The sequence below is a fragment of the Dendrobates tinctorius genome, unplaced genomic scaffold (assembly GCF_039654945.1).
Source record: "Dendrobates tinctorius isolate UK_male_01 unplaced genomic scaffold, ASM3965494v1 ptg000251l, whole genome shotgun sequence".
In the NCBI taxonomy this organism is placed as follows: Eukaryota; Metazoa; Chordata; class Amphibia; order Anura; family Dendrobatidae; genus Dendrobates; species Dendrobates tinctorius.
The window spans coordinates 5,218,718-5,246,174 of record NW_027361918.1 but is presented as its reverse complement, the minus strand read 5'-3'; the positions used below and the strand labels follow the sequence as shown (position 1 = coordinate 5,246,174).

General features: G+C 57.2%; 1 protein-coding gene across 1 annotated transcript in view; it reads left to right on the top strand.

Annotated features, from left to right (window-relative positions):
• The window catches only part of IFT172 (intraflagellar transport 172), a 157,000-nt gene that overhangs the window by 31,558 nt on the left and 97,985 nt on the right, over nucleotides 1-27,457 (top strand). The window contains exons 2-21 of the mRNA XM_073557770.1: nucleotides 454-597; nucleotides 772-884; nucleotides 1,087-1,126; nucleotides 1,198-1,263; nucleotides 1,359-1,438; nucleotides 1,523-1,610; nucleotides 3,614-3,828; nucleotides 3,899-4,022; nucleotides 4,605-4,700; nucleotides 4,786-4,947; nucleotides 6,912-6,965; nucleotides 12,715-12,818; nucleotides 12,900-12,985; nucleotides 13,571-13,683; nucleotides 14,084-14,251; nucleotides 14,372-14,508; nucleotides 14,639-14,746; nucleotides 16,553-16,637; nucleotides 19,682-19,774; nucleotides 19,916-19,993. Coding sequence (XP_073413871.1) covers nucleotides 454-597; nucleotides 772-884; nucleotides 1,087-1,126; nucleotides 1,198-1,263; nucleotides 1,359-1,438; nucleotides 1,523-1,610; nucleotides 3,614-3,828; nucleotides 3,899-4,022; nucleotides 4,605-4,700; nucleotides 4,786-4,947; nucleotides 6,912-6,965; nucleotides 12,715-12,818; nucleotides 12,900-12,985; nucleotides 13,571-13,683; nucleotides 14,084-14,251; nucleotides 14,372-14,508; nucleotides 14,639-14,746; nucleotides 16,553-16,637; nucleotides 19,682-19,774; nucleotides 19,916-19,993 — 2,154 coding nt within the window. The remainder of the gene's footprint in view (nucleotides 1-453; nucleotides 598-771; nucleotides 885-1,086; nucleotides 1,127-1,197; nucleotides 1,264-1,358; nucleotides 1,439-1,522; nucleotides 1,611-3,613; nucleotides 3,829-3,898; nucleotides 4,023-4,604; nucleotides 4,701-4,785; nucleotides 4,948-6,911; nucleotides 6,966-12,714; nucleotides 12,819-12,899; nucleotides 12,986-13,570; nucleotides 13,684-14,083; nucleotides 14,252-14,371; nucleotides 14,509-14,638; nucleotides 14,747-16,552; nucleotides 16,638-19,681; nucleotides 19,775-19,915; nucleotides 19,994-27,457) is intronic.

Below are 27,457 nucleotides of genomic sequence, written 5' to 3'. Positions count from 1 at the left end.
CCCGTAACCGTCCCGTCAAACTAGTCCACAGGTATTTGGCTCAGTCAGCTGCTGGCATCTGGTGCTTCAGTCTCAATCTTGCAGATGTTCTTCGATTTTGGAGTCATTAAACCCTGGCACGTCTCTATATAAGAGATGAGTTCCTGGGTGGGGGACCATTATGGGGGAAGGGTCCGGCGCTGGTGGTAGGGGTACTGGAGCTCCCAAAACTGATTCCATAGTACAAGCCCTTTCTCCAGTTGAGGCTCCGAGTCCAAAGAACTCCTGGATGCCAGGTAGATCCCCCCCCCACATATAACAGATACCCCTTCCCCCCTTCCTGCCCCCCCCTGTATACTGAATACATCTGCCCCCCATACTGTGTGTACATCCGCTTTCGTCCTGTGCGGGGTGGTGAGTCGCATTCTCATCTCACGTTCCCTTCCTGAGATCTCGCTCTGCCATTACTGCTAGGATGGAGCCGCGAAGGTGACGGCCATGGCCTGGGCTCACAATAACGCCAAGTTTGCGGTGTGCACCGTGGACCGTGTGGTTCTGCTGTATGACGAGCACGGTGAGCGGAGGGACAAGTTCTCCACAAAACCTGCTGATGCCAAGGTGAGAGCAGCACAATGTGCGGACTTTTGGTGTTGCTGTAGGTGTCGATGTCAGGTCTACTCTGGGTGGGTTGTCAGAAAAGCGGGTGTTTGGGGTGGTGGGTTGGGGCAGCTGCTTGTGCCTCCGGAGTGGTGCGCTGGTGACTGGGGTCATTATTTCTTTCTCACCATACAGTATGGAAAGAAGAGTTACATGGTGAAGGGCATGGCCTTCTCCCCAGATGCCACCAAGATCGCGGTCGGACAGACGGACAACATTATATATGTGTACAAGATTGGGGAGGACTGGTGAGCAAACACTGCGTTGGACGTGTATCCTGCGGGCCGCGGTGGATGGCTCTGCTCCTGCGGGCCGCGGTGGGCTGCTCTGCTCCTGCGGGCCGCGGTGGGCGGCTCTGCTCCTGCGCTGTCTGCTCTGCTCCTGCGCGCTGTGGTGAGCGGCTCTACTCCTGTGCTGTCTGCTCTGCTCAGGCTTCTCTTTGTCTTGCAGGGGAGACAAGAAGGTGATCTGTAATAAGTTCCTGCAGACGGTAAGTTGCGCTCTCGGCCAGTGCGCCCTTGGTGCGGAGACTCCCATAACCCCACGTGTCTGTTGTTGTAGAGTGCGGTAACCTGCCTCCTGTGGCCTCTGGAGAACACAATCGTCTTTGGCCTGGCTGAAGGGAAGGTATGGTTGTCCTTGTTATGAGGAGGTTGGGAGTTGTAGTCCCTGCTTTGATGTGTAATTTAACGCTCCGCTCTCCGTGTTCATCTTTCTTCCAGGTCCGTCTGGCAAACACCAAAACGAACAAGTCTTCCACCATCTATGGGACGGAGTCATACGTGGTGTCGCTGACCTCTAAGTGAGTGATGGCGGTGTGGTGGCTTTGAGGGGTCCTGGCTGGGTTCTCACTAGCACTCACCTGTACTGTCTCCTGTCGTTTCAGTGTCTCGGGGAAGGGCATATTGTCCGGCCACGCTGACGGGACCATTGTCCGCTATTTCTTTGATGATGAAGGTTCTGGAGAGTCGCAGGTACGGTGGTGGCTGTGGTCTCACCCGTCTCACAGGACGGGCGCTATGCACTAGTCCTGGAGCGGATGATTCCCAGACATCTACACGTTATATGGCGCGACACTAACCAGCTCCACTGTGATCACAAGTGATGGTTCCCCGACGTCAGATCAGAGGGAGGATCTGATAAGTAGATTACACACAGCGGGCGTCAAGACCCCAATAATCAGCGGGTGCAGGATCCGCCCCTACTGATGAGGTCCTAACCATCAGCTGGTTGTGGGGGGCCGCACGTCAGCTGGTTGTATACATTATATCTGCCACATTATCAGGGGATCCTGCATGGTCTCATTTATATCCACCACGTCATCGGGAGATCCTGCACAGTCCTCCTTATATCCACCACGTCATCGGGAGATCCCGCACAGTCCTCCTTATATCCACCACGTCATCGGGAGATCCCGCACGGTCCTCCTTATATCCACCACGTCATCGGGAGATCCCACACAGTCCTCCTTATATCCACCACGTCATCGGGAGATCCCGCATGGTCCTCCTTATATCCACCACGTCATCGGGGGATCCCGCACGGTCCTCCTTATATCCACCACGTCATCGGGGGATCCCGCACAGTTCTCCTTATATCCACCGCGTCATCAGGGGATCCCGCACAGTCCTCCTTATATCCACCACGTCATTGTTGGATCCCGCAAAGTCCTCCTTATATCTGTCAAGTTATCGGGGGATCCCGCACAGTCCTCCTTATATCCACCACGTCATCGGGGGATCCCGCACAGTCCTTATATCCGCCAAGTTATCGGGGGATCCCGCACGGTCCTCCTTATATCCGCCAAGTTATCGGGGGATCCCGCACGGTCCTCCTTATATCCGCCAAGTTATCAGGGGATCCTGCACAGTCCTCCTTATATCCGCCAAGTTATCGGGGGATCCCGCACGGTCCTCCTTATATCCACCACGTCATCGGGAGATCCCGCACGGTCCTCCTTATATCCACCACGTCATCGGGAGATCCCGCACGGTCCTCCTTATATCCACCACGTCATCGGGGGATCCCGCACGGTCCTCCTTATATCCACCACGTCATCGGGGGATCCCGCACAGTCCTTATATCCGCCAAGTTATCGGGGGATCCCGCACGGTCCTCCTTATATCCACCGCGTCATCAGGGGATCCCGCACAGTCCTCCTTATATCCACCACGTCATTGTTGGATCCCGCAAAGTCCTCCTTATATCTGTCAAGTTATCGGGGGATCCCGCACAGTCCTCCTTATATCCACCACGTCATCGGGGGATCCCGCACAGTCCTTATATCCGCCAAGTTATCGGGGGATCCCGCACGGTCCTCCTTATATCCGCCAAGTTATCGGGGGATCCTGCACAGTCCTCCTTATATCCGCCAAGTTATCGGGGGATCCCGCACGGTCCTCATATCCACCACGTCATCGGGAGATCCCGCACGGTCCTCCTTATATCCACCACGTCATCGGGAGATCCCGCACGGTCCTCCTTATATCCACCACGTCATCGGGGGATCCCGCACGGTCCTCCTTATATCCACCACGTCATCGGGGGATCCCGCACAGTCCTTATATCCGCCAAGTTATCGGGGGATCCCGCACGGTCCTCCTTATATCCACCGCGTCATCAGGGGATCCCGCACAGTCCTCCTTATATCCACCACGTCATTGTTGGATCCCGCAAAGTCCTCCTTATATCCGCCAAGTTATCGGGGGATCCCGCACGGTCCTCCTTATATCCTCCAAGTTATCGGGGGATCCTGCACAGTCCTCCTTATATCCGCCAAGTTATCGGGGGATCCCGCACGGTCCTCCTTATATCTGCCAAGTTATCAGGGGATCCTGCACAGTCCTATATCCGCCAAGTTATCGGGGGATCCCGCACGGTCCTCCTTATATCTGCCAAGTTATCGGGGGATCCCGCACGGTCCCCTTTAAATGGTGGTCCTGCGATAGTTGATTACGGCTGTGATCTGTATTTTCAGGGGAAACTGGCCACCCATCCGTGCCCCCCGTACGCACTGGCCTGGGCATCGAGCAGCATAGTCGCGGGCGGATGTGATAAGAAGCTGGTGGTTTATGGTCGTGAAGGACAGGTCATCCAGACGTTTGACTACAGCCGGGACCCTAGTGAGCGGGAGCTGAGTGCAGCCGTGGCCAGCCCCAGCGGGCAGTCTGTGGTGGTCGGCAGCCATGACAGGTGGGTGCTATCCCAGCATGTCTTAACACCTCCCCCGTCCTTGCTCCGTCTCACACTCCTCCATCTACAGACTGCGAGTTCTGAACTGGAGCCCGCGCCGAGGATTATGGGAAGAAGCCCGACCCAAGGACATCGCCAACCTGTACAGCATCACGGCCCTGGCCTGGAAGAGGGACGGCTCCCGACTCTGCGCGGTGACTGCTGCTGACTGCTGCCGGGGGGCTGTGCGCGCTGACTGCTGCCCGGGGGGCTGTGCGCGCTGACTGCTGCCCGGGGGGCTGTGCGCGCTGACTGCTGCCCGGGGGGCTGTGCGCGCTGACTGCTGCCCGGGGGGCTGTGCGCGCTGACTGCTGCCCGGGGGGCTGTGCGCGCTGACTGCTGCCCGGGGGGCTGTGCGCGCTGACTGCTGCCCGGGGGGCTGTGCGCGCTGACTGCTGCCCGGGGGGCTGTGCGCGCTGACTGCTGCCCGGGGGGCTGTGCGCGCTGACTGCTGCCCTGGGGCTGTGCGCGCTGACTGCTGCCAGGGGGCTGTGCGCGCTGACTGCTGCCAGGGGGCTGTGCGCGCTGACTGCAGCTCACTGCAGCCAGGAACCTCTGCGGCTACCACCGCTATCGTTTGTGGCTGCAGCTGGGTGTCTGTCAGCGGCAGTGTGTGTGGCTGTGGCGGCAGGATTAGCGCGATGGGGTGTGTGTGTGTGGTGCCACCATGTATGTGTTGCAGTAGGGTTGGCGGACTGTGGCGGATCTTGTGTCTCATCTGCCGCCATCTTCCTCAGGGCACGCTGTGTGGAGGGGTGGAGCAGTTCGATTGCTGCCTGCGACGTACAATCTACAAGAATAAGTTTGAGATGACGTATGTAGGACCAAGCCAGGTGAGGCCCCCACATGCATGCCGGCCCCTGTCTGCGGAGACCCTGCTCCCCGTGGTATGATGTTTCCGCCGTGTCTTGTTCGCAGGTGATTGTGAAGAACCTCTCCTCTGGGACTCGTGTGGTGCTTAAGTCCCATTATGGATACGAGGTGGATGAAGTGAAGATCATGGGGAAGGATCGTTTTCTGGTCGCTCATACGTCTGACACCGTGCTGCTCGGTGACCTGGTCAGCAACCGGCTGAGTGAGGTACGACGCCGTACTGCCCAGTGCCTCCTGCTCGTTACTGCTGGAGATGTGGGTGAGATGTGACGCCGTACTATCCGCTGCCTCCTGCTCCTTACTGCTGGAGATGTGAGTGAGGTACGACGCCGTACTGTCCGCTGCCTCCTGCTCCTTACTGCTGGAGATGTGGGGGAGGTGTGACGCCGTACTGTCCGCTGCCTCCTGCTCGTTACTGCTGGAGATGTGGGTGAGATGTGACGCCGTACTATCCGCTGCCTCCTGCTCCTTACTGCTGGAGATGTGAGTGAGGTACGACGCCGTACTGTCCGCTGCCTCCTGCTCCTTACTGCTGGAGATGTGGGGGAGGTGTGACGCCATACTGTCCGCTGCCTCCTGCTCCTTACTGTTGGAGATGTGGGTGAGGTGTGACGCCGTACTGTCCGCTGCCTCCTGCTCGTTATTGCTGGAGATGTGGGTGAGGTGTGACGCCGTACTGTCCGCTGCCTCCTGCTCCTTACGGCTGGAGATGTGGGTGAGGTGTGACTCCGTACTGTCAGTTGCCTCCTGCTCTTTACTGCTGGAGATGTGGGTGAGGTGTGACGCCGTACTGTCCGCTGCCTCCTGCTCCTTACTGCTGGAGATGTGGGTGAGGTGTGACGCCATACTGTCCGCTGCCTCCTGCTCCTTACTGCTGGAGATGTGGGTGAGGTGTGACGCCATACTGTCCGCCGCCTCCTGCTCCTTACTGCTGGAGATGTGGGTGAGGTGTGACGCCATACTGTCCGCCGCCTCCTGCTCCTTACTGCTGGAGATGTGGGTGAGGTGTGACTCCGTACTGTCCGCTGCCTCCTGCTCTTTACTGCTGGAGATGTGGGTGAGGTGTGACTCCGTACTGTCCGCTGCCTCCTGCTCCTTACTGCTGGAGATGTGGGTGAGGTGTGACTCCGTACTGTCCGCTGCCTCCTGCTCCTTACTGCTGGAGATGTGGGTGAGGTGTGACGCCGTACTGTCCGCTGCCTCCTGCTCTTTACTGCTGGAGATGTGGGTGAGGTGTGACGCCGTACTGTCCGCTGCCTCCTGCTCTTTACTGCTGGAGATGTGGGTGAGGTGTGACGCCGTACTGTCCGCTGCCTCCTGCTCTTTACTGCTGGAGATGTGGGTGAGGTGTGACGCCGTACTGTCCGCTGCCTCCTGCTCGTTACTGCTGGAGATGTGGGTGAGGTGTGACGCCGTACTGTCCGCTGCCTCCTGCTCGTTACTGCTGTAGATGTGGGTGAGGTGTGACTCCGTACTGTCCGCTGCCTCCTGCTTCTTACTGCTGGAGATGTGGGTGAGGTGTGACGCCGTACTGTCCGCCGCCTCCTGCTGCTTACTGCTGGAGATGTGGGTGAGGTGTGACTCCGTACTGTCCGCTGCCTCCTGCTCCTTACTGCTGGAGATGTGGGTGAGGTGTGACGCCGTACTGTCCGCTGCCTCCTGCTCTTTACTGCTGGAGATGTGGGTGAGGTGTGACGCCGTACTGTCCGCTGCCTCCTGCTCTTTACTGCTGGAGATGTGGGTGAGGTGTGACGCCGTACTGTCCGCTGCCTCCTGCTCTTTACTGCTGGAGATGTGGGTGAGGTGTGACGCCGTACTGTCCGCTGCCTCCTGCTCGTTACTGCTGGAGATGTGGGTGAGGTGTGACGCCGTACTGTCCGCTGCCTCCTGCTCGTTACTGCTGTAGATGTGGGTGAGGTGTGACTCCGTACTGTCCGCTGCCTCCTGCTTCTTACTGCTGGAGATGTGGGTGAGGTGTGACGCCGTACTGTCCGCCGCCTCCTGCTGCTTACTGCTGGAGATGTGGGTGAGGTGTGACTCCGTACTGTCCGCTGCCTCCTGCTTCTTACTGCTGGAGATGTGGGTGAGGTGTGACGCCGTACTGTCCGCTGCCTCCTGCTCCTTACTGCTGGGGATGTCATTTTGATGCCTCGTGTGTCTCTTCTCTGCAGGTGGCCTGGCCTGGCTCCGGGGGCAACGAAAAATTCTTCTTTGAAAATGAGAACGTAAGAATCTATCATGCACCCCTTTGTACTACCACTCCTACTGGTGCCCGTACTCCATCCCTGCCTACCCTGCCGAGTTTGCTCTCCTCCTATCTGTGGCTCTTGGTCGAGTACGCTCTCCTCTTTTCTGTGGCTCTGGTTTGGGTACGCTCTCCTCCTCCTTTCTCTGGCTCTGGGTCGGGTACGCTCTCCTCCTCCTCCTTTCTGTGGCTCTGGGTCGGGTACGCTGTTCTCCTTTCTGTGGCTCTGGGTGGGGTACGCTCTCTTCCTTTCTGTGGCTCTGGGTGGGGTACGCTCTCCTCCTTTCTGTGGCTCTGGGTTGGGTACGCTCTCCTCCTTTCTGTGGCTCTGGGTTGGGTACGCTGTTCTCCTTTCTGTGGCTCTGGGTCGGGTACGCTCTCCTCCTCCTCCTTTCTGTGGCTCTGGGTCGGGTACGCTGTTCTCCTTTCTGTGGCTCTGGGTGGGGTACGCTCTCTTCCTTTCTGTGGCTCTGGGTTGGGTACGCTCTCCTCCTTTCTGTGGCTCTGGGTCGAGTACGCTCTCCTCTTTTCTGTGGCTCTGGTTTGGGTACGCTCTCCTCCTCCTTTCTCTGGCTCTGGGTCGGGTACGCTCTCCTCCTCCTCCTTTCTGTGGCTCTGGGTCGGGTACGCTGTTCTCCTTTCTGTGGCTCTGGGTGGGGTACGCTCTCTTCCTTTCTGTGGCTCTGGGTGGGGTACACTCTCCTCCTTTCTGTGGCTCTGGGTTGGGTACGCTCTCCTCCTTTCTGTGGCTCTGGGTTGGGTACGCTGTTCTCCTTTCTGTGGCTCTGGGTCGGGTACGCTCTCCTCCTCCTCCTTTCTGTGGCTCTGGGTCAGGTACGCTGTTCTCCTTTCTGTGGCTCTGGGTGGGGTACGCTCTCTTCCTTTCTGTGGCTCTGGGTTGGGTACGCTCTCCTCCTTTCTGTGGCTCTGGGTCGGGTACGCTCTCCTCCTTTCTGTGGCTCTGGGTCGGGTACGCTCTCCTCCTTTCTGTGGCTCTGGGTCGGGTACGCTCTCCTCCTCCTTTCTCTGGCTCTGGGTCGGGTACGCTCTCCTCCTCCTTTCTCTGGCTCTGGGTCGGGTACGCTCTCCTCCTCCTTTCTGTGGCTCTGGGTCGGGTACGCTCTCCTCCTTTCTGTGGCTCTGGGTCGGGTACGCTCTCCTCCTTTTTGTGGCTCTGGGTCGGGTACGCTCTCCTCCTCCTTTCTGTGGCTCTGGGCTGGGTACGCTCTCCTCCTTTCTGTGGCTCTGGGCCGGGTACGCTCTCCTCCTCCTTTCTGTGGCTCTGGGTCGGGTACACTCTCCTCCTTTCTGTGGCTCTGGTTCGGGTACGCTCTCCTCCTTTCTGTGCCTCTGTTCCGGGTACGCTCTCCTCCTCCTTTCTGGGGCTCTGGTTCGGGTACGCTCTCCTCCATTCTGTGGCTCTGGGTTGGGTACACTCTCCTCCTTTCTTTGGCTCTGGGTCGGGTACGCTCTCCTCCTTTCTGTGGCTCTGGGTCGGGTACGCTCTCCTCCTTTCTGTGGCTCTGGTTCGGGTACGCTCTCCTCCTTTCTGTGGCTCTGGGTCGGGTACGCTCTCCTCCTTTCTGTGGCTCTGGGTCGGGTACGCTCTCCTCCTTTCTGTGGCTCTGGGTCGGGTACGCTCTCCTCCTTTCTGTGGCTCTGGGTCGGGTACGCTCTTCTCCTTTCTGTGGCTCTGGTTCGGGTACGCTCTCCTCCTTTCTTTGGCTCTGGGTCGGGTACGCTCTCCTCCTTTCTGTGGCTCTGGTTCGGGTACGCTCTCCTCCTTTCTGTGGCTCTGGGTCGGGTACGCTCTCCTCCTTTCTGTGGCTCTGGGTCGAGTACGCTCTCCTCTCTGTGGCTCTGGGTCGGGTACGCTCTCCTCCTTTCTGTGGCTCTGGGTCGGGTACGCTCTTCTCCTTTTTGTGGCTCTGGGTCGGGTACGCTCTTCTCCTTTCTGTGGCTCTGGGTCGGGTACGCTCTCCTCCTTTCTGTGGCTCTGGGTCGGGTACGCTCTCCTCCTTTCTGTGGCTCTGGGTCGGGTACGCTCTCCTCCTCCTTTCTCTGGCTCTGGGTCGGGTACGCTCTCCTCCTCCTTTCTCTGGCTCTGGGTCGGGTACGCTCTCCTCCTCCTTTCTGTGGCTCTGGGTCGGGTACGCTCTCCTCCTTTTTGTGGCTCTGGGTCGGGTACGCTCTCCTCCTCCTTTCTGTGGCTCTGGGCTGGGTACGCTCTCCTCCTTTCTGTGGCTCTGGGCCGGGTACGCTCTCCTCCTCCTTTCTGTGGCTCTGGGTCGGGTACACTCTCCTCCTTTCTGTGGCTCTGGTTCGGGTACGCTCTCCTCCTTTCTGTGCCTCTGTTCCGGGTACGCTCTCCTCCTCCTTTCTGGGGCTCTGGTTCGGGTACGCTCTCCTCCATTCTGTGGCTCTGGGTTGGGTACACTCTCCTCCTTTCTTTGGCTCTGGGTCGGGTACGCTCTCCTCCTTTCTGTGGCTCTGGGTCGGGTACGCTCTCCTCCTTTCTGTGGCTCTGGTTCGGGTACGCTCTCCTCCTTTCTGTGGCTCTGGGTCGGGTACGCTCTCCTCCTTTCTGTGGCTCTGGGTCGAGTACGCTCTCCTCCTTTCTGTGGCTCTGGGTCGGGTACGCTCTCCTCCTTTCTGTGGCTCTGGGTCGGGTACGCTCTTCTCCTTTCTGTGGCTCTGGTTCGGGTACGCTCTCCTCCTTTCTTTGGCTCTGGGTCGGGTACGCTCTCCTCCTTTCTGTGGCTCTGGTTCGGGTACGCTCTCCTCCTTTCTGTGGCTCTGGGTCGGGTACGCTCTCCTCCTTTCTGTGGCTCTGGGTCGAGTACGCTCTCCTCTCTGTGGCTCTGGGTCGGGTACGCTCTCCTCCTTTCTGTGGCTCTGGGTCGGGTACGCTCTTCTCCTTTTTGTGGCTCTGGGTCGGGTACGCTCTTCTCCTTTCTGTGGCTCTGGGTCGGGTACGCTCTTCTCCTTTCTGTGGCTCTGGGTCAAGTACGCTCTCCTCCTTTCTGTGGCTCTGGGTCGGGTACGCTCTCCTCCTTTCTGTGGCTCTGGGTCGGGTACGCTCTTCTCCTTTCTGTGGCTCTGGGTCGGGTACGCTCTCCTCCTTTCTGTGGCTCTGGGTCGGGTACGCTCTTCTCCTTTCTGTGGCTCTGGGTCGGGTTCGCTTTCCTCCTCCTGTCTGTGGCTCTGGGTCGGGTACGCTCTCCTCCTCCTTTCTGTGGCACTAGGCCGTGTGCGCTCTCCTCCTCCTTTCTGTGGCTCTGGGTTGGGTATGCTCTCCTCCTTTCTGTGGCTCTGGGTCGAGTACGCTCTCCTCCTTTCTGTGGCTCTGGGTCGGGTACGCTCTCCTCCTTTCTGTGGCTCTGGGTCGGGTACACTCTTCTCCTTTCTGTGGCTCTGGGTCGGGTACGCTCTTCTCCTTTCTGTGGCTCTGGGTCGGGTACGCTCTCCTCCTTTCTGTGGCTCTGGGTCGGGTACGCTCTTCTCCTTTCTGTGGCTCTGGGTCGGGTATGCTCTCCTCCTTTCTGTGGCTCTGGGTCGGGTACGCTCTTCTCCTTTCTGTGGCTCTGGGTCGGGTACGCTCTTCTCCTTTCTGTGGCTCTGGGTCGGGTACGCTCTTCTCCTTTCTGTGGCTCTGGGTCGGGTTCGCTCTCCTCCTTTCTGTGGCACTAGGCCATGTGCGCTCTCCTCCTCCTTTCTGTGGCTCTGGGTTGGGTATGCTCTCCTCCTTTCTGTGGCGTTGGGCCAGGTACGCTCGCCTCTTCTCTGTGGCGTGGGGTGTTGTGTGCTCACCTCTTCTCTGTGGCGCGGGGTCTCGCACGCTCGCCTCTTCTCTGTAGCGTGGGGTCTCGTACGCTCGCCTCTTCTCTGTGGCGTGGGGTCTCGTACACTAGCCTCTTCTCTGTGGCGTGGGGTGTTGTGTGCTCACCTCTTCTCTGTAGCGCGGGGTCTCGTACGCACACCTCTTCTCTGTGGCGTGGGGTCTCGTACGCTCGCCTCTTCTCTGTGGCATGGGGTGTTGTGTGCTCCCCTCTTTTCTGTAGCGCAGGGTCTCATACGCTCGCCTCTTCTCTGTGGCGTGGGGTCTCGTACGCACACCTCTTCTCTGTGGCGTGGGGTGTTGTGTGCTCACCTCTTTTCTGTAGCGCGGGGTTTCATACGCTCGCCTCTTCTCTGTGGCGTGGGGTGTTGTGTGCTCACCTCTTCTCTGTGGCGTGGGGTCTCGTACGCTCGCCTCTTCTCTGTGGCGCGGGGTCTCGTACGTTCGCCTCTTCTCTGTGGCGTGGGCTCTCGTACGCTCGCCTCTTCTCTGTGTCGTGGGGTGTTGTGTGCTCACCTCTTCTCTGTGGCACGGGGTCTCGTACGCTCACCTCTTCTCTGTAGCGTGGGGTCTCGTACGCTCGCCTCTTCTCTGTGGCGAGGGGTCTCATACGCTCGCCTCTTCTCTGTGGCGTGGGGTCTCATACGCTCGCCTCTTCTCTGTGGCGTGGGGTCTCGTACGCTCGCCTCTTCTCTGTGGTGTGGGGTGCTGTGTGCTCACCTCTTCTCTGTGGCGCGGGGTCTCGTATGCACACCTCTTCTCTGTGGCGCCGGTTCTCATATGTTCACCTCATCTCATTTGCGTGGGGTCTCGTACACTCGCCTATTCTATGCATAGCGTTATCTTGTACGCACACCTCTTCTCTGTGGCGCCGGGTCTCATATAGAATCATAGAATCGTAGAGTTGGAAGGGACCTCCTGGGCCATCTGGTCCAACCCCCTGCTCAAAGCAGAATTTGCTAAATCATCCCTGTCAGATGTCTGTCCAGCCTCTGTGTGAAGACTTCCATTGAAGGAGAACTCACCACTTCTCGTGGCAGCTTGTTCCACTCATTGATCACTCTGTCAAAAAGTTTTTTCTAATATCTAATCTGTGTCTATGTTCACCTCATCTCTGTGGCGTGGGGTCTCGTACACTCGCCTATTCTATGCATAGCGTTATCTTGTACGTTCACCTCTTCTCTGCGGTGCGGGATTTTGTAATCTCACCTCTTCTCTTTGGCGCATGGTCTCGGACGCTCGCCTGTTCTCTGCAGTGCGGGGTCTCGTACACTCCCCTCTTCTCTGCGTCGCGGGGTCTCGTACGCTTGTCTCTTCTATGCGGCGCAGGGTCTCGTACGCTCACTTCTTCTCTTTTGGCGCAGGGTCTTGTATTCTCTCCTGTGCGCCGTGGGGTCTCATACGCTCTCCTCTTCTCTGTGGTGCAGGGTGTCGTACGCTCGCCTCTTCTCTTTGGCGCAGGGTCTTGTATTCTCTCCTGTGCGCCCTGGGGTCTCATACGCTCTCCTCTTCTCTGTGGTGCGGGGTGTCGTACGCTCGCCTCTTCTCTTTGGTGCATGGTCTCGTACGCTCTCCTCTTCTCTGGGGCGCGGGGTGTCGTACGCTCGCCTCTTCTCTTTGGCGCATGGTTTCGTACGCTCTCCTCTTCTCTGGGGTGCGGGGTCTCGTACGCTCGCCTCTTCTCTTTGGCGCATGGTTTCGTACGCTCTCCTCTTCTCTGGGGTGCGGGGTCTCGTACACTCTCCTCTTCCCTGGGGCGCTGGGTCTCGTACGCTCGCCTCTTTTCTGGGGTGCGGGGTTCCGTATGCTCACCACTTCCCTGGGGCGCGGGGTCTCGGACGCTCTCCTCCGGAGCGCGGGGTCTCGGACGCTCACTTCTTCTCTTTGGCAGGTCTGCATGATCTTCAATGCTGGGGAGCTGACACTAGTGGAGTATGGAAGCAATGAGATATTGGGGACCGTACGTACGGAGTTCATGAACCCCCATCTCATCAGGTGAGGGGTGTAAGTATATGGGGAGGCGATACCAGAACAGCCCGAATTCTCACCATTTGTCTGACCCCAACTTTATTACAGTGTGCGACTGAATGAGAGAAGACAGCGAGGCACGGAGGACAACAAGAAGCTGGCCTACCTTATAGACATGAAGACTGTAGCTATAGGTACCGACCATATGTGCCAAGTGGGCCTGCGAGGGCCACCGGCACCTGCCTGTCCATGGCCACCAAGCTGGCCAGTGGGGAGCACCTGCCTATCCTCGGTCGCTGAGCTGGCCGAGCGGGGGGCACCTGCCTGTCCTCAGCCGCTGAGCTGGCCTGTGGGGGGCACCTGCCTGTCCTCGGCTGCGGAGCTAGTCTGTAAGGGGGGGCACCTGCCTGTCCTCGGCTGCGGTGCTGGCCTGCATAGGGGGCACCTGCCTGTCCTCGGCTGCGGTGCTGGCCTGCATAGGGGGCACCTGCCTGTCCTCGGCTGCGGTGCTGGCCTGCATGGGGGGCACCTGCCTGTCCTCGGCTGCGGTGCTGGCCTGCGGGGGGCACCTGCCTGTCCTCGGCTGCGGAGCTGGTCTGCGGGGGGGCACATGCCTGTCCTCGGCTGCAGAGCTGGCCTGCGGGGGGGCACCTGCCTGTCCGTGGCCGCCAAACTGGCCTGCAGGGTCCAATTTTCTGTGGGTATGTGGTGGGATTTGAGTGGTCGGATGATGGTGGTAGTAGGTAGTGCACTAGACTAATGTCCTCTTTCCCTCGCAGTGGATCTCCTCTCCGGATATAATTTGGGTCTCGTCACTCATGACACCAAGATCGATTGGCTGGAGCTGAATGAGACCGGCCATAAACTTCTCTTCAGAGATAAGAAGCTTCGGGTGAGAAGACAGATCCTGCCTCAAGGCCTCCTCATCCCTTTCTACTCCCTCTGTGTTTTACTTGTGCTCCCCCAGCCATCTGTGTCCTCCTGGCCTACAGCTTTTACCCTTCCGGGGGCTCCTCATGTAGTCAGCTGCCTTGTTGCACCCAGTATGCTGGTCTGCATTACTATCAGCGTCCGTCTTCCCTAGTCCTGGCCCTGTACCCACTACACCAGTACTGATGGTTGTGTGCCCACTGATCCTTTGGATTTACCTTTATAGCTGCAGCCGCTGTACCTGAGGAGCAGAACTCCCTGTGTTCCCCGACTGCTCGCTGGACATGCCCTCACCCCCACTCCTCTCCATGTCGTGCTGCTGAGGATGTCTTCTCACCATCGTGCCCCTTTTTCTTTTGCAGCTGAACCTCTTTGATGTGTTTAATGGGCAGAAGACGACCATCCTGAATTACTGCTCCTATGTCCAGTGGGTGCCCGGGAGCGATGTGGTGGTGGCACAGAACCGGAGCAATCTGTGTGTCTGGTACAATATCGATTCTCCGGAGAGAGTCACCATGATCCCCCTGAAGGTAGTAACAAGAGGTTCCTGTACATCACCAGGCTAATGCTGCCGTGTTCAGTGCAGGGCGGCTGTCTGCCCCATCTCTGGGTGCAGTGTGGGTGACATCCTCTGCTTCTCGCCTGTACAGGGAGACATAGTGGAGCTGGAGCGCAATGAGGGCAAGACAGAAGTCATCGTCACTGAAGGGGTTAACACCGTATCCTACACGCTAGATGAGGGACTGATCGAGTTCGGCACGGCCATAGATGATGGAGACTATTACCGGTAGGATGCATGATGGTGCCCTGTGTGTGTGGGGTGATGGCAGATCTGCTCCTGACGCCGGGGTGTTGTCTCCTCATCATCCTGTGCGCCCCTGTATGATTTTGCCTCTCACCTTCTCTTCTCCCCGCAGAGCGACAGCTTTCCTTGAAACTTTAGAGATGTCCACAGAGACTGAAGCAATGTGGAAAAGTCTTAGCAAGCTCGCTCTGGAGTCCAGACACCTGCACATAGCCGAGAGGTAAGAGAGTAGTGTGCACACACTGGGGAAGAGGAGGGGAGCGGCGCGAGGTAAGAAGAAAGGGTGGCGCAGGGGGAGAGGAGGGGAGCAGCGAGAGGTAAGAAGGGGAGGAGGAGGGGAGAAGCGCGAGGTAAGAAGAAAGGGTGATGCAGGGGAAAAGGAGAGGAGCAGCGCGAGGTAAGAAGAAAGGGTGGCGCAGGGGGAGAGGAGGGGAGCGGCGCGAGGTAAGAAGAAAGGGTGGCGCAGGGGGAGAGGAGAGGAGCAGCGAGAGGTAAGAAGAAGGGGTGGCACAGGGGGAGAGGAGGGGAGGAGCGCGATGTAAGAAGAAAGAGGCGAGCAGCGCGAGGTAAGGGGTGACGCAGGGGAGGAGGAGGGGAGCAGCGCGAGGTAAGAAGAAAGGGTGATGCAGGAGAAAAGGAGGGGAGCAGCGCGAGGTAAGAAGAAAGGGTGGCGCAGGGGGAGAGGAGGGGAGCAGCGCGAGGAAAGAAGAAGGGGTAGCGCAGGGGGAGAGGATGGGAGCGGCGCGAGGTAAGAAGAAAGGGTGGTGCAGGGGGAGAGGAGAGGAGCAGCGAGAGGTAAGAAGAAGGGGTGGCACAGGGGGAGAGCAGGGGAGGAGCGCGAGGTAAGAAGAAAGGGTGGCGCAGGGGGAGAGGAGGCGAGCAGCGCGAGGTAAGAAGGGGTGACGCAGGGGAGGAGGAGGGGAGCAGCGCGAGGTAAGAGGAAAGGGTGGCGCAGGGGGAGAGGAGGGAAGGAGCGCGAGGTAAGAAGAAAGAGTGGCGCAGGGGGATAGGAGGGGAGCAGCGCGAGGTAAGAAGGGGTGACGCAGGGGAGGAGGAGGGGAGCAGCATGAGGTAAGAAGAAAGGGTGGCGTAGGGGGAGAGGAGGGGAGGAGCGGGAGGTAAGAAGAAAGGGTGGCGCAGGGGGATAGGAGGGGAGCAGCGCGAGGTAAGAAGGGGTGACGCAGGGGGAGAGGAGGGGAGCGGCACGAGGATAAGAAGGAAGAGTGGCGCAGGGGAAGAGAAGGAGCAGCGCGAGGTAAGAAGGGGTGACGCAGGGGAGGTGGAGGGGAGCGGCACGAGGTAAGAAGAAAGGGTGGCGCAGGGGGAGAGGAGGCGAGCAGCGTGAGGTAAGAAGAAAGGGTGATGCAGGAGAAAAGGAGGGGAGCAGCGCGAGATAAGAAGAAGGCATGGGGAAGAGGGGGGGAATGGCGCAATGTAAGAAGAAGAGATGGCGCAGGGGAAAAGGAGGAAAGCGGTGCGAGGTAAGAAGAAAAGGTGGCGCAGGGAAAGAGGAGGGGAGCGCTGCGAGGTAGGAAGAAGGGTTGGCACAAGGGAAAAGGAGAGGAGCAGCGCTAGGTAAGAAGAAAGGGTGGTGTAGGGGAAGAGGAGGGGGTTGGCGCAAAGGGAAAAGGATGGGAGCGGTACGAGGTAAGAAGTAGGGGTGGTGCAGGGGGGAGCAGTGCGAGGTAAGAAGACTGGTTGGTGCAGGGGAAAAGAAGGGCAGCGGCGCTAGGTATGAAGGGGTGGCAAAGGTGAAGAGGCGAAGACCGGTGCAAATTAAAAAAAAAAAGAAAAAGGGGGTAAAAAGGGGTGGCGCAGGGCAATAGGAGGTGAGCTTTTCGAAGTAAGAAGGGGCAGTGGGAAGGAGGAGGCGGGGGGGCGGCATGGTGTGTACAGGAACAGATTCCATCTGGGGGACGGTGAGGGATTAATTGTTGGCAGTCATCCTTTCCTCTTCTCGCTGTCACCTTGTGTGTGGTCATTACCTCCTGACATGACTTTTAATCTGTTTGGTTTTTTTTGTCAGATGTTTCTCTGCCCTGGGAGTTGTCGCCAAAGCCAAATTTTTGCGGCACACGAATGAGATTGCCGATCAGAGCACAGGTGGTCTTGTAAGTATCCAGCATATTCTAATAACTGTGCTCTGCCCTGTCCTACAGAAGAGCAGTGCTGGGGTCGGCATACATCTGGAGGAGCGAGAGTGGTGCTGGGGTTGGCGCACATCTCCTGAAGGAGTGAGCGGGCTGGGGTCGGCATATATCTCCTGGAGAAACGAGCGGTGCTGGGGTCGACACACATCTGGAGGAGCGAGCGGTACTGGGATCAGAGCACATCTCCTGGAAGAGCAAGTGGTGCTGGGGTCGGCATATATCTCCTGGAGGAACGAGCGGTGCTGGGTTCGTCGCACATCTGGAGGAGCGAGTAGTGCTGGGGTCAGCGCACATCTCCTGGAGGAGCGAGCAGTGCTGGAGCACCCCTCCTGGAGGAGCGAGAGGTGCTGGGATCGGCGCACATCTCCTGGAGGAGCAAGCGGTGTTGGGGTCAGCACACATCTGGAGAAACGAGCGATGCTGGGGTCAGCGCATATCTCCTGGAGGAGCGAGCGATGCTGGGATCGGCGCACATCTCCTGAAGGAGTGAGCGATGCTGGGGTCGGCGCACATCTCCTGGAGGAGTGAGCGATGCTGGGGTCGGCGCACATCTCCTGGAGGAGCGAGCGGTGCTGGGGCCGGCGCACATCTCCTGGAGGAGCGAGCGGTGCTGGGGTTGGCGCACATCTCCTGGAGGAGCGAGCGGTGCTGGGGTCGGCGCACATCTGGAGGAGCGAGCGGTGCTGGGGTCGGCGCATATCTGGAGGAGCTAGCGGTGCTGGGGTCGGCGCACATCTCCTGGAGGAGCGAGCGGTGCTGGGTCTGGCGCACCTGTCCTGGAGGAGCCAGCGGTGCTGGGGTCGGCGCACATCTCCTGGAGGAGCGAGCGGTGCTGGGGTCAGCACGTATCTGGAGGAACGAGCGGTGCTGGGGTCAGCGCATATCTCCTGGAGGAGTGAGCGATGGTGGGATCGGCGCACATCTCCTGGAGGAGCAAGCGGTGCTGGGGTCGTTGCACATCTCCTGGTGGAGCGAGTGGTGCTGGGGTCGGCGCACATCTCTTGGAGGAACAAGCGGTGCTGGGGCCGGCGCACATCTCCTGGAGGAGTGAGCGGTGCTGGGGTCAGCACATATCTGGAGGAACGAGCGGTGCTGGGGTCAGCGCATATCTCCTGGAGGAGCGAGCGATGCTGGGATCGGCGTACATCTGGAGGAGCGAGCGTTGCTGGGGTCGGCGCACATCTCCTGGTGGAGCGAGTGGTGCTGGGATCGGCGCACATCTCCTGGGGGAACAAGTGGTGCTGGGATCGGCACACATCTCCTGGAGGAGCGAGCGGTGCTGGGGTCGGCGCACATCTCCTGGTGGAGCGAGTGGTGCTGGGGTCGGCGCACATCTGGAGGAACAAGCGGTGCTGGGGTCGGCTCACATCTCCTGGAGGAGCGAGCGGTGCTGGGGCCGGCGCACATCTGGAGGAGCAAGCGGTGCTGGGGTCGGCACACATCTCCTGGAGGAGCGAGCTGTGCTGGGGTCGGCGCACCACTGGTGGAGCGAGCGGTGCTGGGGTCGGCGCATATCTCCTGGAGGAGCGAGCGGTGCTGGGGTCGGCGCACATCTCCTGTAGGAGCGAGCGGTGCTGGGGTCGGAGCACATCTTCTGGAGGAGCGAGCGGTGCTGGGTCTGGCGCACCTGTCCTGGAGGAGCGAGCGGTGCTGGGGTCGGCGTACATCTGGAGGAGCGAGCGGTGCTGGGATCGGCGCACATCTGGATAAGCGAGCTGTGCTGCGGTCAGCGCACATCTCCTGGAGGAGCGAGCGGTGCTGGGGTCAGCACATATCTGGAGGAACGAGCAGTGCTGGGGTCAGCGCATATCTCCTGGTGGAGCGAGCGATGCTGGGATCGGCGCACATCTCCTGGAGGAACAAGCGGTGCTGGGATCGGCGCACATCTGGATAAGCGAGCTGTGCTGGGGTCGGCGCACATCTCGAGGAGCGAGCGGTGCTGGGGTCGGCGCACATCTGGAGGAGCGAGCGGTGCTGGGGTCGGCGCACATCTGGAGGAGCGAGCTGTGCTGGGGTCGGCCCACATCTCCTGGAGGAGCGAGCGGTGCTGGGATCGGCGCACATCTCCTGGAGGAGCGAGCGGTGCTGGGATCGGCGCACATCTCCTGGAGGAGCGAGCGGTGCTGGGTCTGGTGCACCTGTCCTGGAGGAGCGAGCGGTGCTGGGGTCGGCGCACATCTGGAGGAGCGAGCGGTGCTGGGATCGGCACACATCTGGAGGAGTGAGCGGTGCTGGGGTCAGCACATATCTGGAGGAGCGAGCGGTGCTGGGGTCAGCGCATATCTCCTGGAGGAGCGAGCGATGCTGGGATCGGCGCACATCTCCTGGAGGAACAAGCGGTGCTGGGGTCGTTGCACATCTCCTGTAGGAGCAAGCGGTGCTGAGGTCAGCGCATATCTCCTGGAGGAGCGAGCTGTGCTGGGGTCGGCGCACATCTCCTGGAGGAGCGAGCGGTGCTGGGGTCAGCGCATATCTCCTGGAGGAGCGAGCTGTGCTGGGGTCGGCGCACATCTCCTGGAGGAGCGAGTGGTGCTGGGGTCAGCGCATATCTCCTGGAGGAGCGAGTGGTGCTGGGGTCGGCGCATATCTCCTGGAGGAACAAGCGGTGCTGGGGTCAGCGCACATCTCCTGGAGGAGGAAGCGGTGCTGGGGTCGGCGCACCTGTCCTGGAGGAGCGAGCGGTGCTGGGGTCAGCGCATATCTCCTGGAGGAGCGAGTGGTGCTGGGGTCAGCGCATATCTCCTGGAGGAGCGAGCGGTGCTGGGGTCGGCGCACATCTCCTGGAGGAACAAGCGGTGCTGGGGTCGGCTCACATCTCCTGGAGGAGCGAGCGGTGCTGGGGTCGGTGCACATCTGGAGGAGCAAGCGGTGCTGGGGTCGGCACACCTGTCCTGGAGGAGCGAGCGGTGCTACCGCAGACACATCTGTACTGCTCTTCTGGAGAATTGGTGTTCACCCCGTACACACAGGGAATCCCTTGAATTATTGCTTTTCTTTACTTCCAGGGTGGTGATGGCTCAAGAAATTACAAGGTACAAGCCCGACTGGCCATGTTGGAGCAGAACTATAAGCGCGCAGAGACCATCTACCTAGAACAAGTAAGTGAAGGAAAGTGCAATAAACGCTGAAGAATCATTGTATCCGCATACGGGTGTACATATATGTATGGGGTGGGGTGATCCGTCTCATATGTGCGTCTGTCTCCTGACCCCACCTTTCCTATCCTGGTTTCTCCCCAGAACGTGGTGACGGATGCCATCATGATGTACCAGGAGCTGCACATGTGGGATGAGGGCATCGCTGTAGCCGAGGCAAAGGTGAGATCTGTGTGTGATCACAGCACATGTCCCCTGTGAAGTCATGAGGTTATGTAGACCCCTGTACACCCAGCTTACCTACTGAGGGTCTCTACACTATAGTGAGAAAAGTGTGTGCCCTCCACCTCCAGGAGCGTCTCTGTCCTCCATCTACATTGTGGGCAAACTGCACACTCTTCTATGTCTTTTGAACTCCAGATTAATAAGGTTTGTTTTACGAGCGCTCGGGAAATCGGCACAGCCTTGTATGGTGAACCCAGGACGTCTGGTTTATTAGCACATGTAGTCACTTTCAATAGGGTCGCCGCGGGCATGTCTTTACTGTGGTCTGAATGATCATTATATTAAAGTCTGCCCAACTCACGCCAAAATTGGTATTCCATCATAAAGTCTGCAATTCTCTGGTCGCTTGGAGGGAGATGACCGGGCTGTGTAAATTTAATCCATTTTTTTCATCTCCGTTTACCATTTTGGCTGAAATAATGGTTGGTGCGTGGTCAAAGTCCGCCAGAAGAGTTTGACCCAAGTTGTATATAATGTGAACTTGCGCATACGGTCTCTTCATGAAGAGTTCCTGTCGTGCTACGTCTTGGAGGGTTTGCCAACTTCCATCGTCTTAGGACTTCCTTGGCTGAAAATACACAGTCTGGTCATTGAATGGCGGTCCAGAGAAGTAATAATAATAATACTCTTTATATAGCGCCAACATATTCCGCAGCGCTTTACAGTTTAACAGTTTCAAACACAAGTCATAAGTAACAACGCTAACAATACAATAATTAAAGCAAAATAAGACGACCCTGCTGGTGAGAGCTTACACTCTACAATGAGGTGGGGGAGAAACAGAGGACAGGTGTGTATATACAATGGTGCATTTACAGTGATGGTCCGGCCATCTTGAGAAGGTGGGGGAAGGAGATAGTGAATGGGCTACACACACACTTACACAGAGAATGACTGTGATTAGTGAACGTGATAGGCCGCTCTGAACTAATGTGTTTTGAGGGAGCGCCTAAAACTATGAAAATTGTGGATAGTCCTAATTTCTTGGGGTAGAGCATTCCAGAGGATTGGCGCAGAGCGGGAGAAGTCTTGGAGTCGGGAGTGGGAGGTGCGGATTAGTGCAGAGGTTAGTCGAAAGTCCTTTGCAGAGCGCAGCGGTCGGCTAGGCCGATAGACGGGAATGAGGGAGGAGATGTAGGGGGGTGCCGCACTGTGGAGAGCTTTGTGGGTGAGAACAAGTACTTTGAATTGGATCCTATAATGAATGGGCAGCCAATGTAAGGACTGGCGAAGAGAGGACACGTCCGAGTACCAATTAGTCAGATAGATGATCCTGGCTGCTGCATTAAGTATGGACTGGATAGTCGAGTAATGGGGAGGCCAATTAAAGGGAATCTGTCACCCTATTTTTGGCCTATAAGCTGCGGCCATCAGGGGCTTATCTACAGCATTCTGTAATGTGAAGGAGAGATTGGTGTCAAACATAACACCCAGACAGCGCGCTTGCTGCCGGGGTGTTATTGTGGTACTACCCATGGAGAGGGAAATGTCAGATTTAGGGAGGCCAGTAGACGGCGGGAGCAGAAGAAGTTCAGTTTTGGAGAGGTTGAGATTCAGATAGAGAGTGGACATGATGTTGGAGACTGCGGACAGACAGTCAGTGGCGTTCTGTAGTACAGCGGAGGTAAGGTCAGGGGATGATGTATATAGTTGTGTGTCATCAGCATAAAGATGATACTGAAAGCCAAATCTGCTGATGGTCTGTCCAATTGGGGCCGTGTAGAGAGAGAAGAGAAGGGGGCCAAGGACTGAGCCCTGAGGTACCCCGACAGCAAGAGGAAGAGGAGATGACGTGGAACCAGCGAACAAAACACTGAAGGAGCTGTCAGAAAGATAGGAAGAGAACCAGGAGAGTGCAGTGTCCTTAATGCCCAGTGACTGGAGCCTAGAGAGTAGGAGATGGTGGTCAACAGTGTCGAAAGCTGCAGAGAGTGTTCACCGCTACATTTTGCTGTCAGAAGGTCATTGGTCACTTTGAGTGCAGTTTCTGTCGAATGTAGAGGGCGGGAGCCGGACTGTGACGAGTCAAGGAGGGAGTGAGTGGAGAGGTAACGGGTAAGGTGGGAGTAGACCAGACGCTCCAATAGTTTAGAAATGAAGGGGAGATTGGAGACTGGTCTGTAGTTGATTGTGCAGGATGGGTCGAGAGCGGATTTCTTTAATACTGGAGTAATGATAGAGTGTTTGAAGGAGGATGGGAAAATGCCCGAAGAGAGAGAGAGATGAAAGATTGCAGTTAGGTGAGTAGTGATGATTGGAGAGAGAGACTGGAGGAGATGTGAGGGAATGAGGTCAGTAATGCATGTAGTCGGACGAGAAGACGAGAGGAGTCTGGAGAATTCTTCTGTGATGGGATCAAATGTGGAGAGTGAGCCAGGGGAGATGCAGGTAGGGATGGGAGTCACAGCACTTGGTGGTTAGGAGCGGATTTCCTGACGGATATTATCTATTTTCTCTATAAAGTGGGAGGCCAGGTCATCAGCACAAATGTCTGTGATAGGGGCTTGTGCTTTCAGCCTCAGGAGGGAGTGAAAGGTGTAAAAAGTTTCTTGGGGTTGTTGGCTAGTGAGGAGATCAGGGTGGTGAAGTAGGTCTATTTGGTGAGGTGAAGGGCAGAGTTATAGGTTCTTAACATAAATTTGAAGTTGATGAAGTCTTCTGGTGTGCGGGTTTTTCTCCATAGGCGTTCAGCACTCCTAGAGCATCGCTGGAGAAGTTGAGTTTGTGATGTGAGCCAGGGCTGCTTTACTCTGTGTTTGGAGGTTCTGAGGGTGAGGTGCGCTACCTGGTCAAAGGTGCTTCTGAGAGTGTTGTTGTAGTGATGAACAGCCAGATCAGGACAGGAAAAAGAGATTGGGGACAGTGATGAGTGTAGGGAGTCTGCAAGTGTATGAGTGTTAATGGATTGTAGATTTCTGAATGTGTGGTAGGTAGGGGTGAGCGAGGAATTGTGAGCGTGAAGGAGAGAATGTTGTAGTCAGAGAGTGGAAGCGGTGAGTTATTTAGGTAGGAGATTGAACAGAGTCGGACAAAGACCAGGTCAAGAGTGTTACCGCTCGTTCCTGTTTCTATACACCTCTAGGTCCGAACCGGTCCCCACGTGTTCCTGTTTCTATACACCTCTAGGTTGGGGCCGGTCCCCAAGCGTTTCTGTTTCTATACATCTCTAGGTCGGGACCGGTCCCCGCTCGTTCCTGTTTCTATACACCTCTAGGTTGGGACAGATCCCCGCTCGTTCCTGTTTCTGTACACCTCTAGGTCTGGGCAGGTCTCTGCTGGTTCCTGTTTGTATACACCTCTAGGTCAGGACCAATCCCTGCACGTTCCTGTTTCTATACACCTCTAGGTCGGGACCGATCCCTGCGCGTTCCTGTTTGTATACACCTCAAGGTCGGGGCCGGTCCCCGCGCGCTCCTGTTTCTGTACACCTCTAGGTCAGGGCCGGTCTCCGCACGTTCCTGTTTCTATACGCCTCTAGGTCGGGGCCGATCCCCGCGCGTTCCTGTTTCTATACACCTCTAGGTCGGGGCCGGTCTCCGCACGTTTCTGTTTCTATACACCTCTAGGTCGGGGTCGGTCTCCGCACGTTTCTGTTTCCATACATCTCTAGGTCGGGGCCGGTCTCCGCACGTTTTTGTTTCTATACACCTCTAGGTCGGGGCCGGTCTCCGCACGTTTCAGTTTCTATACACCTCTAGGTCAGTGCCGGTCTCCGCACGTTTCTGTTTCTATACACCTCTAGGTCGGGACAGGTCTCCGCTCGTTCCTGTTTCTATACACCTCTAGGTCAGGGCCGGTGTCCGCACGTTTCTGTTTCTATACACCTCTAGGTCGGGACAGATCCCCGCTCGTTCCTGTTTCTGTACACCTCTAGGTCGGGACAGGTCCCCGCTCGTTCCTGTTTCTATACACCTCTAGGTCAGGACCAATCCCTGCACGTTCCTGTTTCTATACACCTCTAGGTCGGGACCGATCCCTGCGCGTTCCTGTTTGTATACACCTCAAGGTCGGGGCCGGTCCCCGCGCGCTCCTGTTTCTGTACACCTCTAGGTCAGGGCCGGTCTCCGCACGTTCCTGTTTCTATACACCTCTAGGTCGGGGCCGATCCCCACGCGTTCCTGTTTCTATACACCTCTAGGTCGGGGCCGGTCTCCGCACGTTTCTGTTTCTATACACCTCTAGGTCGGGGTCGGTCTCTGCACGTTTCTGTTTCTATACATCTCTAGGTCGGGGCCGGTCTCCGCACGTTTTTGTTTCTATACACCTCTAGGTCGGGGCCGGTCCCCGCGCGCTCCTGTTTCTGTACACCTCTAGGTCAGGGCCGGTCTCCGCACGTTCCTGTTTCTATACGCCTCTAGGTCGGGGCCGATCCCCACGCGTTCCTGTTTCTATACACCTCTAGGTCGGGGCCGGTCTCCGCACGTTTCTGTTTCTATACACCTCTAGGTCGGGGCCGGTCTCCGCACGTTTCTGTTTCTATACACCTCTAGGTCGGGGTCGGTCTCCGCACGTTTCTGTTTCTATACATCTCTAGGTCGGGGCCGGTCCCCGCACGTTCCTGTTTCTATACGCCTCTAGGTCGGGGCCGATCCCCACGCGTTCCTGTTTCTATACACCTCTAGGTCGGGGTCGGTCTCCGCACGTTTCTGTTTCTATACACCTCTAGGTCGGGGTCGGTCTCTGCACGTTTCTGTTTCTATACACCTCTAGGTCGGGGCCGGTCTCCGCACGTTTTTGTTTCTATACACCTCTAGGTCGGGGTCGGTCTCTGCACGTTTCTGTTTCTATACATCTCTAGGTCGGGGCCGGTCTCCGCACGTTTTTGTTTCTATATACCTCTAGGTCAGTGCCGGTCTCTGCACGTTTCTGTTTCTATACATCTCTAGGTCGGGGCCGGTCTCCGCACGTTTCAGTTTCTATACACCTCTAGGTCAGTGCCGGTCTCTGCACGTTTCTGTTTCTATACATCTCTAGGTCGGGGCCGGTCTCCGCACGTTTTTGTTTCTATACACCTCTAGGTCGGGGCCGGTCTCCGCACGTTTCAGTTTCTATACACCTCTAGGTCGGGACAGGTCTCCGCTCGTTCCTGTTTCTATACACCTCTAGGTCGGGGCCGGTCCCCGCGCGCTCCTGTTTCTGTACACCTCTAGGTCAGGGCCGGTCTCCGCACGTTCCTGTTTCTATACGCCTCTAGGTCGGGGCCGATCCCCACGCGTTCCTGTTTCTATACACCTCTAGGTCGGGGCCGGTCTCCGCACGTTTCTGTTTCTATACACCTCTAGGTCGGGGTCGGTCTCCGCACGTTTCTGTTTCTATACATCTCTAGGTCGGGGCCGGTCTCCGCACGTTTTTGTTTCTATACACCTCTAGGTCGGGGTCGGTCTCTGCACGTTTCTGTTTCTATACATCTCTAGGTCGGGGCCGGTCTCCGCACGTTTTTGTTTCTATACACCTCTAGGTCAGTGCCGGTCTCTGCACGTTTCTGTTTCTATACATCTCTAGGTCGGGGCCGGTCTCCGCACGTTTCAGTTTCTATACACCTCTAGGTCGGGGCCAGTCCCAGCGTGTTCCTGTTTCTATACACCTCTAGATTGGGGCCGGTCCCCACGCGTTCCTGTTTCTGTACACCTCTAGGTCAGGGCCGGTCTCCGCGCGTTCCTGTTTCTATACACCTCTAGATCGGGGCCGGTCCCCCAGCGTTCCTGTTTCTATACACCTCTAGGTCGCCGTGACGTGGCGGGATGGCTTGTACATTATTTTGATCAAAATTATGTTTACTAAATACCCTTATTATTATTATTACCTTTATGCATTATTTGCAGTATATTTTTTACTTTTAGTTCAGGATATTTGTGTTTTTTGCTTTCTGTTTTCTTTGGTTAATGGTCATGTGTTAAAATGCACTTACATTGTGCATACACATTAACTTACTTGTCTCAGTTCAGATTTGTTTTTTATTCATTTCATTGTGCATTCAGTGCATATATGGGTGTGACCGCCCTCTTTCTGAGCTGGGAAAGCCATCCAGTCTGGCCTAAGCTGTTACAAGTGGTTCAGCCGCTCGACCCTTATTCACATTCACGCCACTTGGCAAGTGATAAGGTTTTAAATACTAGAGTAGGGACTGTCCCACAAGGGTTGCCGTGACGTGGCGGGATGGCTTGTACATTATTTTGATCAATATTATGTTTACTAAATACCCTTATTATTATTATTACCTTTATGCATTATTTGCAGTATATTTTTTACTTTTAGTTCAGGATATTTGTGTTTTTTGCTTTCTGTTTACCTCTAGGTCGGGACAGGTCACCGCTCGTTCCTGTTTCTATACACCTCTAGGTCAGGGCCGGTCTCCGCACGTTTCTGTTTCTATACACCTCTAGGTCGGGACCGGTCCCTGCGTGTTCCTGTTTCTATACATCTCTAGGTCGGGGCCGGTCCCCTCTCATTCCTGTTTGTGTACACCTATAGATTGGGGTCGGTCCCCGCGCATTCCTGTTTCTGTACACCTCTAGGTCAGGGCCGGTCTCCGCATGTTTCTGTTTCTATACACCTCTAGGTCGGGACCGGTCTCCGCATGTTTCTGTTTCTATACACCTCTAGGTCGGGACAGGTCCCCGCGTGTTCCTGTTTCTATACACCTCTAGGTCGGGGCAGGTCCCCGCTCGTTCCTGTTTCTATACACCTCTAGATTGGGGCCGGTCCCAGCGCATTCCTGTTTCTCTACAGTACACCTCTAGGTCAGGGCCGGTCTCCGCATGTTTCTGTTTCTATACACCTCTAGGTCTGGGCCGGTCCCCGCCCGTCTCTGTTTCTGTACACCTCTAGGTCGGGACAGGTCCCCGCTCGTTCCTGTTTCTATACACCTCTAGGTCAGGGCCGATCTCTGCACGTTTCTATTTCTATACACCTCTAGGTCGGGACCGATCCCCGCGTGTTCCTGTTTCTATACACCTCTAGGTCGGGACAGGTCCCCGCTCGTTCCTGTTTCTATACACATCTAGGTCGGGACAGGTCCCCGCTCGTTCCTGTTTCTATACACCTCTAGGTCGGGGCCGGTCCCCGCTCGTTCCTGTTTCTGTACACCTCTAGGTCAGGGCTGGTCTCTGCACGTTTCTGTTTCTATACACCTCTAGGTCGGGGCCGGTCCCCGCGCGTTCTTGTTTCTGTACACCTCTAGGTCAGGGCTGGTCTCCGCACGTTTCTGTTTCTATACACCTCTAGGTCGGGACAGGTCCCCGCTCGTTCCTGTTTCTATACACCTCTAGGTCGGGACAGGTCCCCGCTCGTTCCTGTTTCTATACACCTCTAGGTCGGGGCCGGTCCCCGCGCGTTCCTGTTTCTGTACACCTCTAGGTCAGGGCCGGTCTCCGCACGTTTCTGTTTCTATACACCTCTAGG